This window comes from Hoplias malabaricus, chromosome 12, assembly GCF_029633855.1.
Source record: "Hoplias malabaricus isolate fHopMal1 chromosome 12, fHopMal1.hap1, whole genome shotgun sequence".
Lineage (NCBI taxonomy): Eukaryota > Metazoa > Chordata > Actinopteri > Characiformes > Erythrinidae > Hoplias > Hoplias malabaricus.
Genome location: NC_089811.1, coordinates 7,089,162 through 7,103,030, shown reverse-complemented (window position 1 = coordinate 7,103,030; position 13,869 = coordinate 7,089,162). Strand labels below are relative to the sequence as shown.

The window sequence follows — 13,869 nt, the reverse complement described above, 5'->3', positions numbered from 1 at the left end:
TTATTGTGTTCTTGCCCATTTTTCTCCCTCTTCTTCTGCCCCCAGTCCTGCCCTAACCTAGTTCCCCCCTCTCACTACCTTTTTGCATGGGGCTGTTTAGCCTTTTGAACCCTTAAGTCCTGCACCTAACACATGACTCACTTTCATATTAACCATAGCTCTTCATTATTTCTCTCTGATCTGTTCTATTCTACTGCTGTTTATTTATTAGTCAACCAGGAGATTCTTGCTGTTAATCAATGAGAGACTTTCCTAGCCTCCCTGGTTCTTGGCTTGGACCCAGATCTCTGTAAAGCTGATTTGTGATGACATTTGTTGTGAAAACTACACTGTACTATGTATAAACAAAGTAAAAAACAATAAAAGGAAACACTGCTCTGTTTGTTTACGTTCAGGTTTAAGGGGAAAATGACTATTGTTTGAATGTGGCTGATGTTTAACTTGTCTGGAAGTTTTTATTGACCACAGAAACTCATTTGTAACTCGGGTTTTTAGTTTTGTAGCACATTCGGTCTGTGTATAGTTTCATGCAGTTAGATGTTTTCCAAATTTGGAAGCATTTACATCTTAAGTAGTCCATAACTAGGGTGACCAGATCTGAGATGGTGAAAAAGAGGATACGTCTCCGGGTGTATAGTGTATTCTTAGCTGAACCTATGTGTGCTTTTAAGTCCTTTACACCTTTATTTACTACACAAAACATGAGAATTTCTTTTTAATTAATCCGAGAACTTACATTTACGTTTCGGCATAGCTGCTCGAGATAAGCGTAGGTACATGAGCTTTGTTTAACGTAAACAAGGACTACCGACGTGCAGACTGACCAATTTAATGTTTACAGAGAAGGTTATCGACCAATAACGGTAGCTCTACAGTCAGACCGTCCAATCAGAAGATTTTAGGCTACTTCACCACGCCCCCTTCTCACTCGAGCGAACCAATTGGAGTAGGGGAGGGCGGGACTAGTTTGTGAACGAAACTTCTCGAAGCTCTAGAAAAACAAAATCCCGGACGTTTGTGAAATTCCGCCCGGACATTTTTTTAAGTCTAAAAATGAGGACATGTCCGGGTAAAAGAGGACGTCTGGTCACCCTATATTAACTGCAAAAATAAGTCAATATTTCCCACCTATGGAGCAGAAATAGAGCAGTATCCTCATCTCAGTTCGTGCTTCTAAATGTTTAGAGGCAGAAATAGCTAGCAAATGCTCATGTTAAAGTGCTTCTGACTGGACTGTTCAATGAGGAGCGTCACAGAGCATCCAATCAGAACAGAGATCAATTACAATCATAAAGGCACAGTAACAACAACACCCTGTTAATTTCAAAGAGATGAAAAAGGAATAGAGAGGCCATCTGGACATCTGAGAAAAATAAAATGCATGTAATATAGAGTATGGTGTCTTTAAATCCACTCTGTGTTAAGCTCTGGAATTTCAGTCTCATGTTTTGATGATGCTCTTTTTCTTTAGATGCTTTCACTTTCATGGTGAAAAAGCTTTGTTGAAAGAGAAAGGATTTAACCTCTGACCACGCCCTTCACCTTCGAGCAGTTCATGAGTCATTAGCTCATTTCTATGTACCTAAGGTTTTATAGTTCATGAATTGTTTATTGTGGCACATAAACAACCCTGGTGGGGCACATTAATCTCTGAATGGACACCAGTGAAACTAAACACTACATAAAGGACAATGTGACATTGTTTGGTTTTAAATCTGCTGAACTTCTCTCCAGGTTTAAAGGAGCAGATTCAAGGTTGTGGAAGCAATCAAAAGTGCATGTTTATTATCTTTATTTAAAGGAAGTGTTTGTTACATTTAATTAAAGACGTGAGAGACGTATTTAAAAATTTTGGTTGTTGAAAATAAACATAGTCCCAGACATTTATTTCCCATCCCCCTATGTTTCAATCCATTTGAATCAAACACAGGAGAAATGTCACATTCTGCTCCTGTCCTGTGCTTTGTCTCAGTCTTGTGATTCATTGGCTCTGCCTGTGTTCACTGTGTTTGTTTACATCTGCAACTTGCTGTTTTTTTTGGGCTCATACCTCCTGCTTTGCAATTTTTTCGCAATGTTCCTGTTTCCCTTGTTGTCAGTAATACTTACGTAACATAGATTGGTTGGTTTCTTCTCACTGACATATTATTCCTTGTAGTTGCCTGTTTATATTCTGTGTTCTTACCAGTTACCGTTTTGTTTCTTGTTGCATCCCATATTGACTCATGAGGTTGTGTTTTGCTCACTTTTTTTGTTGTTGTTTTGACAACTTTGTATTCACTTATATTTCTTATAAAACCTCATGCTCATGTGGTCCCTCTCACATCTTCACAACTTATGATTTAACTTCATTTTATTTAGAACTCATTAACTCTCTCTGCTCTTTTAACTGCTGTGTTGTTATATGATGTGCTCCCTGTGGAGAAGGATTTATCAGTTCAACCATCTGGCCATTGCCCTAATGACAGCCCTGAGAGCGCTGTCCTGAGAGATGTAAGATATCTGTAAGAGTTATATACAGATGTTGTATACAAATGAGTTGATGACAGGAAATCCTCAGCTTTTCACTGAAAAGGAGCTGATGACCTCATGAAGCCGAGAACGGTGAGAGTGTGCAAAGCTGAAGGTGGCTATCTAAAGTATAAAACATATTCTGGTTTGTTTAACACTTTTCTGTTTACTACATAATTCCATGTGTTCCTTCATAGTTTTAATGTCTTCCACAATCATTCATTCATTCATTATCTGTAACTCTTATCCAGTTCAGGGTCACGGTGGGTCCAGAGCCTACCTGGAATCATTGGGCGCAAGGTGGGAATACACCCTGTAGAGGGCGCCAGTCCTTCATAGGGCAACACAGACACACACACACACACACATTTTTCAGTCGCCAATCCACCTACCAATGTGTGTTTCTGGACTGTGGGAGGAAACCGGAGCACCCGGAGGAAACCCACACAGACACAGAGAGAACACACCAACTCCTCACAGACAGTCACCCGGAGCGGGAATCGAACCCACAACCTCCAGGCCCCTGGAGATGTGTAACTGCGACACTACGTGCTGCGCCTCATTTATAACATAGAAAATAATAATAAAAAAAAAACAACAAAACAAGAATAACCATTGAATTAGAAGATGTGTCCAAACTTTTGACTGGTACTGTACATTCACAACATTTGGAAAATGGCCCAAAACTAAGAAAGTCCCTGAGCCGGTGTGTCCAAACATTTGACTGCTCCTGCATATTTCGATAAGTTGTTAATCAAGTACAAAAATGAGATGGGGTTTATCACTAAAAGCTCCATGAGCCGGTCTTTTTACCGCTGTGACGCTTGTATCAAAGACAACACACTGTCCTGATCAACATTAAACAGGACCAACTTACAGTTACCAGCAGGTTGGCATCATGATTTAATGCCTTTAGATCATCACCTCAGCTTCCTAACATCTTCCCTGAAGAGTAGAGACTATTAATGCAAGAAATGTGGGACAAACTCATAATGAATATCCCTTATTCCAGAAGCAGCGTTGTCCATAAAGTAGAGCTAAGATCACTGAATGATGAAAGAACAATGGGATATCACTGTTGGAATATCTGATAACTTTCAAAGGCTGATTTCCTTTCTTTGTTTTCAGGAACACTGCGTTATTGGTATTTCCTAGTGATGTCCCTAGTGTTACTGTTTGACCTGAATAGCTTTGTGTGTCATTCTGGTCCCTGCCTCAATGGTTTATTTATATTGAACTACACAAAGTCTCAGTCTTTAGGTCTAGGCTGAAAACTTGCTGGGTTCCAGAGTTCATTGACATGTGTAATTGTGATAAACCGCGATGCTGATGCTGTTGTACCACTGCTCACACACTATCACTCAGGTCTGTTGATGGTGGAACGGGGGTGGGTGCCAGTGTTTCAGGGTGCCCTCAGGTCTGTGTTTCCTGCTGGTTCTCTCCTTTTAGTCTGGCTGTTGTAGTTAGATCTGCTGGAGTCGCTCACCAAACTCTGACAATATTCATATTCTCTATAATCCATACACACACTGAATTAAAGCCACCTTTCTACTTTTTTCAGGTTAAAGACTGGCTGCAGGAGGCTCCTGTTGACCTGCCTTGAGACCACTTATCTGCTTCACTCCGTACCTTCACACCACCTCTGTGACTCCTGTCATCCCCACGCTGCTAGGCAGCTATTTCCTTTTTTTAAAAGAATAGCGCCCTCTAGTGTAACGTTTGGTATGAGGCGCTATTTATGTAGCATATACTCCAACAGTGTTATTGTCTGCACATGCTGGGGACCCGTCTGATCTTCTCAGGGTCAGGAAGAGGAAGGCTCTGTACAATGCAGCAGTGAAGGTGAGGAACATGGGGCGGGAGGTAAGGCGTGGTCGATGAGCTCAGCATGGCAGGTTTTGGTGGAGAGTTTTGAAGTTTATGAGAAAACATGGCTCTGGCTCTGGCTCTGGCCACTAAAAAATTACATCGCTCATTATGACCAGCTGGTGGAGTTTGTCTGTGGGAGTGTGGTGTGTTCTCCCTGTGTTTGTGTGGGTTTCCTCCAGGTGCTCTGGTTTTCTCCCACAATCCAAAAAGAAAAAGAAAACCTGTGCAAAAGTGTCCACAGGTTTGAGCAGCCATGGACCGAGCCAACCAGAAATAAATCAGAACTGGAGCATGAGGGAAGGTGAGGTGGACTGCGAGGCACATAAGACCCTACTGTTGTTATTTATGAACCCCATGGAAATAATACAACCCAAGACACTATTTTGAAATGGTAGACAAAGGATATGTTGACAGTACAGGTAGCAAATCTGATATTGTGCTGTTCCCACTGTGTATGTAACGTGACTGATCGGATCACAGTCCTAAACTGACCCGCATGCACAAAAAGACAATGTTTAAAGCTCTGACCAGAAGGACATGTCAGTAAAAGGTTTCACATGATTTTGTTTTCCAATATTTTTTAAAAACCCAAATGCTTGACTAGTTCATTTCATGTCCTGAACACTTGGATAGTAGTCCAGAGATCATTCTCAATGGCCATAGTGATGTAAAAGTCACATAAATTCCGATCTGACCGCCAGCTTGCGTCACCTTACCATATGTGGGATATGGATTGGATTTCAATATCACATACGAAAGTGGCCCAAATCTGATTTTAAAACGTTCAGGGCGAGGGTGGCACGGTGGAGCAGCAGGTAGTGTTGCAGTCACACGGCTCCAGGGACCTGGAGGTTGTGGGTTCGATTCCTGCTCCGAGTGACTGTCTGTGAGGAGTGTGGTGTGTTCTCCCTGTGTCTGTGTGGGTTTCCTCCGGGTGACTGTCTGTGAGGAGTGTGGTGTGTTCTCCCTGTGTCTGCGTGGGTTTCCTCCGGGTGACTGTCTGTGAAGAGTGTGGTGTGTTCTCCCCGTGTCTGCGTGGGTTTCCTCCGGGTGAATGTCTGGGAGGAGTGTGGTGTGTTCTCCCTGTGTCTGCGTGGGTTTCCTCCGGGTGATTGTCTGTGAGGAGTGTGTTGTGTTCTCCCTGTGTCTGTGTGGGTTTCCTCCGGGTGCTCCGGTTTCCTCCCACAATCCAAAAACACATGTTGGTAGGTGGATTGGCAGCTCAAAAGTGTCCGTAGATGTGAGTGAATGTGTGTGTGTGTTGCCCTGTTGCCCTCCAGGGTGTATTCCCACCTTGCGCCCAATGATTCCAGGTAGGCTATTCCAGGTAGACCTATATATGTATATATATATTATATACATCTAATGAATGACTCACGCAGCCACACAAATAACACGTCTGTCACTAGGAAGAAACAGATTTGGGCCACTTTTCCCTGCAGTGAACATAGCCAAAGTGAATTCCTCCACAACTCTTCAGAAAATTTGCATTGTCTCTAATTTCTGGAAGAAAAACCTAAAGTTCATTTTCTGGCTACACCCTGGGTGTGAGTGACTGGTGCTCTGTCCAGGGTGTGCTCCTGCCTTGCAGCTAATGGTTGTATGGTGTAATAATGTGTTGTTTAAAGGTTTAAGAAAAAAACTCTAGCTTTCGTTCTCCTCGTCCTTCCCCATCTCTCCTACAGAGGGCAATACTCTCCTCAGTGCAGAACACCGTTCTTCCACAGCCGAGGAAACCCACCGTGTGTTTGAGGGGGTCATTGTTGAGAATGGCCGAGTATTTAGCTTCAATCTTCGGCACAGAGAAAGACAAGTAAGCCTTTTTTAAAACGTTTAACCATTTATCCTGAGAGTTTTCCCCTCAATTATTGTGTTCATAATTTCCATGTAGTAAGTTTAGTTTTGAAGAGTGGCGCGCGGCACTGTACATTAGCATTTTACCGCTGCTCTATTTAAGGTGGAACGGAGAGTTAGTGTGAAATGCTGCAGAAACAGACGCGGGTCTTAGCTTCATATTCGGACGTAGCACAAAATTTAAGATGTCTTAAGCAACTAATACAGATTGACAAAAACACTTAGTGTAAATCATGGCTTAATGTTTGAGTTAGAACTAAACAAACCGCCATTATTTTTTATAGCTTTAGCCTAGCATAGCATTTGGCTAACAGCGCTTTCTCAACCTGTTCAACATATTTGAATTTTTACGCCGTTTTTTTAATTTTGCAGTTAAAATAATTGTTTTAGTGTACTTTTATGCGTGTTGGAGGTATTATGAAGTCAGTAAATTAGGCCAATCTGATCAAGAGACCCTCTGCTACTCAGGGGAATGTAGGGCAGGAAACAGCAGTGCTTCTAAATAGAAAGAAATTAGCTAAATCTGAGGAAAAAAAGATATAGGGATGGAATAATAAAATGAGGAAGAGACGGGGACAAAAAACAAAACGGCTATTAGATAAAACACAAATCTCTGTTCATCCACTTTTATATTTAGAAGGTATTTCCTAGATTATAAAAACACTAATGCCTTAATTTGCCTAATTTAATATTAAATACACTGACACCTTAAATTCATTACTACGTTGAAGTATCTGCTGGCTTATCTCAACTTGTATTTAAGTCTTTAAATTCCCAGCTATATTAAATACACTGCCACCATAAATCAGTGGCTGCCTTAAGTGCCACTTAAGACGATCATATTTGCTCTTATAGCTGTGAATGAGGCTGTAAGTTTGAATCCGTATGTACTGTGAGCGTCTCTGCGCTGAGTGGCAGTTAAATGCGAATGTTCCAGAATATTCTGACGGTTATTTCCTATTGGAAACCACATGAAATTTGAACAAATTCTGTATGAAAACCATAACCTGGGCTAGTGAGAGAAACGCCAGTCCCGTATTTAGGCTTTTGAATTGATGTTGTCCTATTTTAGGTGATTCAGAATAAAAGGGAGAACTGTTAAACTTTGAGTGAGAAATTTTTACTCAGGTCTCAGTGAAATGTAGGGAGAAATCCCTAATCCAGCCAATATTCCACACAGCAAAAAATAAATAAATAAATAAATAAAATAAACTCAGAAAATATTTCTCAGTTTGATTAATGACATATTTGTACGGACACTAAGTTGATTGACAGAACATTTTGAAAAGCTTACATTGATGTGTGTGGAGCAGTGTACCCACCTTAGTGCCTAAAAAAAAGTACACATTTTGAATGCAAAATAGTAATAAGATGATTACGGAGAACAGTAATTAGCTTTTGCAAGCCAATTAAATTCATTAGTTTTCAACAATTTAAACCAGTTTTTCAGGACACTAGTCAGTGTAACAATGTTAGTCCCGTTCAGTGTCAGAGGCTTTAAGGAATATAAGTAAGAACATTTAGTTTTTTATATGTAACGATTGACGAAGTGAGCCATTCTGAAATCCTTTGAGAAAAACCAGTAGCTTGAGTAACATCAACAGTTTTGCACCAATATACTCTGTTAAGAATTGGAGATAACCTGTGCAGATTTATCATATTGTGTGGTTTCTTTGTCGACAGGGTTAACTGCTCTTTCTACTTTAAAATTGGAGCATGCCGACATGGGGACCGCTGCTCAAGACTCCACAACAAGCCCACCTTCAGCCAGGTAAAGACAAATCCAGGCTGCTTAATCTCAACTTTAATACAACTGAGAGCAGAATGCATGAAAACAGGAATCTAGCCACTGTCAGTAGAGGGTGGGGGACAGAACCTGTTAAATATTAAAGTATAAATAAATATAGCTTGTTCATACATTAACATTCCTGATGATTGTGATGTGTTTTTAATTTTTATTTTATCCTTCAGACTATTGCCCTCTTGAATATTTACCGGAACCCTCAAAACTCTGCCCAGTCTGCTGACGGAATAAGTAAGTCTATTTACCCACCTAGTGATGTATATTTTGTGTGTATGTGTGTGTACACGTGCATGCTTGCAATGTCAGTGTCTCCTAGTATTGGGTTATGCTGATATATGCCATTAGCAAAGTTTCACTGTGTTTAGGCAAAGATTCTGCAAGTGTTTTTGAAACATTGGAACAACTTCCTGGCTTGTAGTCTTACTGAAATTTAGCTGTGTTCATATATTGAAATGCTTTCAGTAAGGCTCATAAAATTAGTCTTTACATCTGTGCAGTGCTAAATAAACATAAGAAGGCACTACAGGGTACTATTCACTAAAACACTTTCTAACATCATCTAAGAAAATGTGTTTTCAAATATTTTAATGAAGGGATGAATGACTCTGTTTAATAAACAGCTACAGAAACATGAAAATACAAAGTTAAGGCATCAGACAATCCTGTCCTTTTTCCCTCCAGATGCAGTCAGTGATGTGGAGATGCAGGAGCACTATGATGAATTCTTTGAGGTGGGTGTGTGTCATGGTGTAAAATAATTAATTTGGTGATGTGTATATATATTGTTTTCTTAACCATGTGTTGAAACATCTGATCTACAAAATGAATGCACTTTACAGAAGTATAGATATAACTTGGTCTTCTTTCACTAGACTCGGATCACCAAATTTGCAGTTAGTCCCGGTCTCCATTTAACATTTAGGTTTCTTAGGTTTATGATGTTAGAAACCCTGGCTGTCAGAAACCACCCATTGGGGACATTTTGGAGCACTGCCATTTTAAAGAGGAAATGCAGCTGCCTCCTAGACATCACAAACATGTGATCAAGGTTATAAACTTCACTGGAGGAGGTTTTCCCAGGACATACTTCTAGGGCTGAAATGCAAGGCATGATGATATTGATTCAATTCAGTCTCTGTTTTCCCTTCAGTCTGCAGAGCCACTGAAAACTACATAATCCTAACCTGTGTTATTGTCTTGACTAGGGGTGGGCGATATGGCCCTAAAATAATATCACGATATTTCAGGATATTTTGGCGATAACGATATGAAAAAACACTGATACTGAAAAATATTTTATTAATTCTAAGAACACACTATTGCAACAAAATTGCAGTTGTATTAATATTAATTATATTCAATTAATAATATATTAAATGTATTATTTAAATTGTTAAATATAACGTTATATTTTCATACAAACCTAACCATTTCAAACATTCAAAAGGAACAAGTAAATGTGTAATCATTCGATTATTTTGTAAACAACTTACCAAGGTTCTGACATTGAAAACGTGTGTGTATATATATATATAAACATGTCAGAAGCCGGAATCTTAAAGGCTTAATAAATCTGAGTATCTACTGTTGTATTTGTGTGGATATCAGTGCTTACCATTTGTGAATGATTGTAAACACAGATAAAAATATCTTAGAGAGAGAAGGAATGTTGCTGATTGATTACTTTTATAAATCTTTAGGAGGTCTTCACGGAGATGGAGGAGAAGTATGGTGAGGTGGAGGAGATGAACGTGTGTGATAATCTGGGAGATCATTTGGTGGGGAATGTCTATGTGAAGGTGAGTGGAGAATGAAGCCAGTTCATTTATTGACCACATTATGGTGTGTGACTGTACCCAGCAGACATCGTTTCTAATTATTATAATCAGTCAACTTTCACTTTGAACTAGGCCTGAGAGGCGCAGACTAAACTTTTATCGCAATAAAGCTTTCTATACTTCTATATTATCACAATGTAAAATTTAGTAACGTGTCACAGTTTTAAAGGAAGATCCTTCTAAATGTTGAAGAATGTTTATGAGAAATGTTTTAATGTTAATTTCTTATTATTAATTTAAATGAAATAAAATATTTCCACATTTCAGTGCAGACTCTGAGCCTGAGACTAAAAATAATACATTTAACTATGTCTAAACAAGCAGAGCCATTTTTAATCACCATTTGTTATTCATTAGCTGTAAATAAACAGTTGGGACTTGATATTCATCCTTTGTGTGTGTTTGTTGTTGGTAAATTATTAAATTGTAGGCTACAGCTCCAGACGGATCAGTCCACTGCTGACAAACGTTAGTTTTCCATGATTTATTCACCACAAATCAGTGTGCAGATCTATATTCCCACACCTGGTCAGGACAGTGCTGGCTGTGATATAAACTGCTGCACTGCTGGACTGACCAGTGATTTTTAAAGACTTCCGGCATCCTCTAAATTTCTTATTCCACACAGTTCAGTGGGCAACAGAACTGGTGATTGGCCGGTTGTCTCTCACTCGTAGCAGGGTCCATTATGAAGGCTGTTTAAGATCCATGGCAAGAACATTTTGGTGGTTTGTTTATTCACGCTTTCTTGGTGGTCAAACATCATCAGTGACATGTTTATTGCGATACGTATTTATATCGTTTCATCGCCCAGGCCTACTTTGACCTACAAGGGTTTAACTTTACATGAATCCTTCTAAAAACACCACACCTGCAAGTACTAGATGTCTCGAAGCACACTGTGCAGTGCAAGAAGCCAAAATTGTTTGCCGACTCTCCACAGTTTCGTCGTGAAGAGGACGCAGAGAAGGCTGTGTTGAATCTGAACAATCGCTGGTTTAATGGGCAGCCGATCCATGCTGAGCTTTCCCCAGTTACAGACTTCAGGGAGGCCTGCTGTAGGCAGTATGAAATGGGGTGAGTGCTTCTACAAATCAGCCGACAAACACCTGTTGACAAATATACACTTCCTGAAATATCCTGAGAATTTTCCTTTTCAACTCTTCATCAAAAATGAATCAGACCCCAACTGATTTTTAATTTCTTATTTATGATTGGAGCATATAAAGAGTACAAACCCTGAACAAGTTGGGGTAATTTGAATTATTTATTTAATTTTAATAAAAAAAAAATTTATACGAAATGTCTTCACGTTAACTAACTGCTTTTCCGCTACTGTCCACCAGGGAGTGCACTCGAGGAGGGTTCTGCAATTTCATGCATCTGAAGCCAATCTCTAGAGAGCTCAGAAGAGAGCTGTATGGCCGCCGACGAAAGAGGTTTGTATTTCTATTTGTTTGAATACCACAAGGATGCTGTTTGACAGTAATAATATCTTAGAGGTTTTTCAGACTGATTCTATGTGGCAGGATTTAGCTTAGCAGAAATGTATTTATTAATTTGCTCCGCACAGTCCAGACTTAGATAATCAGCTAATGATCAAACTGTTCATGAGCCAAGTCTACTTCCAGAAGTGTTAATTGTCCTGTTGTTGGGATCTTGTTTGATGCTAGAGAACTATATCATAGGTGTCGTAAGGGCACATAGAGTTGGACTAATATTTTACATTATTATATATTCCCTTAGCCTTAACATTAATAAATCACCTGTGGCACTATGCTTTTATTAAGGTTGGTCTTATACCCTTAACAGCATTTCTGGATCGTCTTTGTTATACAGTGAATACCAAATTGTTTGTTCTCAATCAAAAGTGATGCTAGTCTCAACTGTTCAAGACGTTCCCTTTGTCCTGGGTTTGAGCTCTGCTTTAATTCTAGAATCAGGACCATGACTTGATCACCTAAAGAAGTCTTCAAATACGGACATTGGATCCAGGCCCGACGGCCATATTGAATCCTGGATTTTAAAATGGCCGACTGGTTTGACACTATAGCGGCAACTGCTAATGCACCTGACTGGTCGTACTCTTTAAAACCCCAGCCTGAAACCTGGATCAAAAGTCCGGATTTGAAAACCCCTGACCTAGAGCATCTCCTGTGACATTAAGCAGTGAACATGTGCATAATTTTCTTTGCTTTCTTTTAGGCATCGCTCCCGCTCACGCTCTCGCGAACGCCGCTCCCGTTCTCGTGAACGTAACCGAGGAGGTGGAGGTGGAGGTGGACGAGACCGCGAACGCCGAAGGTCCCGGGATAGAGAACGCTCCGGGAGATTTTAAAACTATCCATGTCTCTGTAACCCCCACTTCCTGCCCTCAAGTGATCATCTTCAGCCCTAATGGCAAAAAAAGTAACAAATGTTACGTGTTTTTACATTTACTTGACTCTTATTTTTTTTATTATTTTTTTTTTTTTGGTAGTCCACCAACCCTTTCGTATTTGTCCTATTTCTTTTTACATATTTAGTCTTGGTTTCTCAATAAAAAATCTTTAGTAATGGCAGTGTGCTACTGTACTATCTACATCTGTGAGTTTGGAATTTAATGAGCAACATATTATTGCCCTCGGCCATTTTGTGATCTTAAGTTCTTTATGGAAGAAGTTATGGATCTGTTTGATGGCTTTGAGTCGTTTGTTGTCACAGAAATTGGCGTCTGTTCTTTTGTAGTCAAGGAAAATAAATCTCAGAACACCACGACTGGTAGAAGAAAGGCACAATTACTTTTATTTAAATTTAAGTCTTTCTAACACAGGTGTAAATCAACTGACCATCCCGGACAAGCCCACAAACACTTGGCAAAGAGGGTTCATCACCTGACTTTTCTTTTCCCCTAACAAATTTTTCATACCTTTTCAGGTGGTACACCATTGTCTCCAAATCCCTTCAATTCCTTAAATTCAACTGCCCTTTTTATTAAAATGAGGTTCTTTGACCACCTCTCACTATAATTTACAACCTAATCATTAATGCTAACATTCTTTTTCGAAAATCTTCCAATATTTCCAGACTAAAAATTAACATTTAATCTTGGGTCTAGGCCTCACATTTCACCCCTAGCCTTTGGATTTGTTATTACTTTAATGGTAAGTGTTGACAATTAGGTCCTGGGACGTTGTACTCTTCTCTCAAACATTTAATGTCAAAGTATGATAAGGTTAAATTAACCACACTCCTCACAGACAGTCACCCGGAGGAAACCCACGCAGACACAGGGAGAACACACCACACTCCTCACAGACAGTCACCCGGAGGAAACCCACGCAGACACAGGGAGAACACACCACACTCCTCACAGACAGTCACCCGGAGGAAACCCACGCAGACACAGGGAGAACACACCACACTCCTCACAGACAGTCACCCGGAGGAAACCCACTCAGACACAGGGAGAACACACCACACTCCTCACAGACAGGCACCCGGAGGACACCCACGCGGACACAGGGAGAACACACCACACTCCTCACAGACAGTCACCTGGAGGAAACCCACTCAGACACAGGGAGAACACACCACACTCCTCACAGACAGTCACCTGGAGGAAACCCACTCAGACACAGGGAGAACACACCACACTCCTCACAGACAGTCACCCGGAGGAAACCCACACAGACACAGAGAGAACACACCACAATCCTCACAGACAGTCACCCGGAGGAAACCCACGCAGACACAGGGAGAACACACCACACTCCTCACAGTCAGTCACCCGGAGGAAACCCACGCAGACACAGGGAGAACACACCACACTCCTCACAGACAGTCACCCGGAGGAAACCCACTCAGACACAGGGAGAACACACCACACTCCTCACAGACAGTCACCCGGAGGAAACCCACACAGACACAGAGAGAACACACCACAATCCTCACAGACAGTCACCCGGAGGAAACCCACGCAGACACAGGGAGAACACACCACACTCCTCACAG

At 40.6% G+C, this 13,869-nt stretch overlaps 1 protein-coding gene across 1 annotated transcript; it reads left to right on the top strand.

Moving 5' to 3' along the window:
* Positions 1-4,335: 4,335 nt before the first annotated feature.
* On the top strand, positions 4,336-12,562 carry LOC136710894 (splicing factor U2AF 35 kDa subunit). Its single transcript, XM_066686765.1, has 9 exons — positions 4,336-4,353; positions 6,066-6,193; positions 7,918-8,005; positions 8,206-8,269; positions 8,720-8,769; positions 9,739-9,837; positions 10,820-10,953; positions 11,223-11,315; positions 12,082-12,562. The coding sequence occupies exons 2-9, from the start codon at positions 6,150-6,152 to the stop codon at positions 12,212-12,214; spliced, it is 705 nt and encodes a 234-aa protein (XP_066542862.1). The 5' UTR covers positions 4,336-4,353; positions 6,066-6,149; the 3' UTR covers positions 12,215-12,562.
* The last annotated feature ends 1,307 nt before the right edge of the window (positions 12,563-13,869 follow it).

Bases quoted from the DNA above. Each gene is read 5' to 3' on its own strand.
- LOC136710894 (XM_066686765.1), top strand. From the start codon at position 6,150: ATGGCCGAGTATTTAGCTTCAATCTTCGGCACAGAGAAAGACAA. The intron at 9,838-10,819 runs GTGAGTGGAGAA...GACTCTCCACAG, and splicing joins TGGGGAATGTCTATGTGAAG to TTTCGTCGTGAAGAGGACGC. The intron at 10,954-11,222 runs GTGAGTGCTTCT...ACTGTCCACCAG, and splicing joins TGTAGGCAGTATGAAATGGG to GGAGTGCACTCGAGGAGGGT.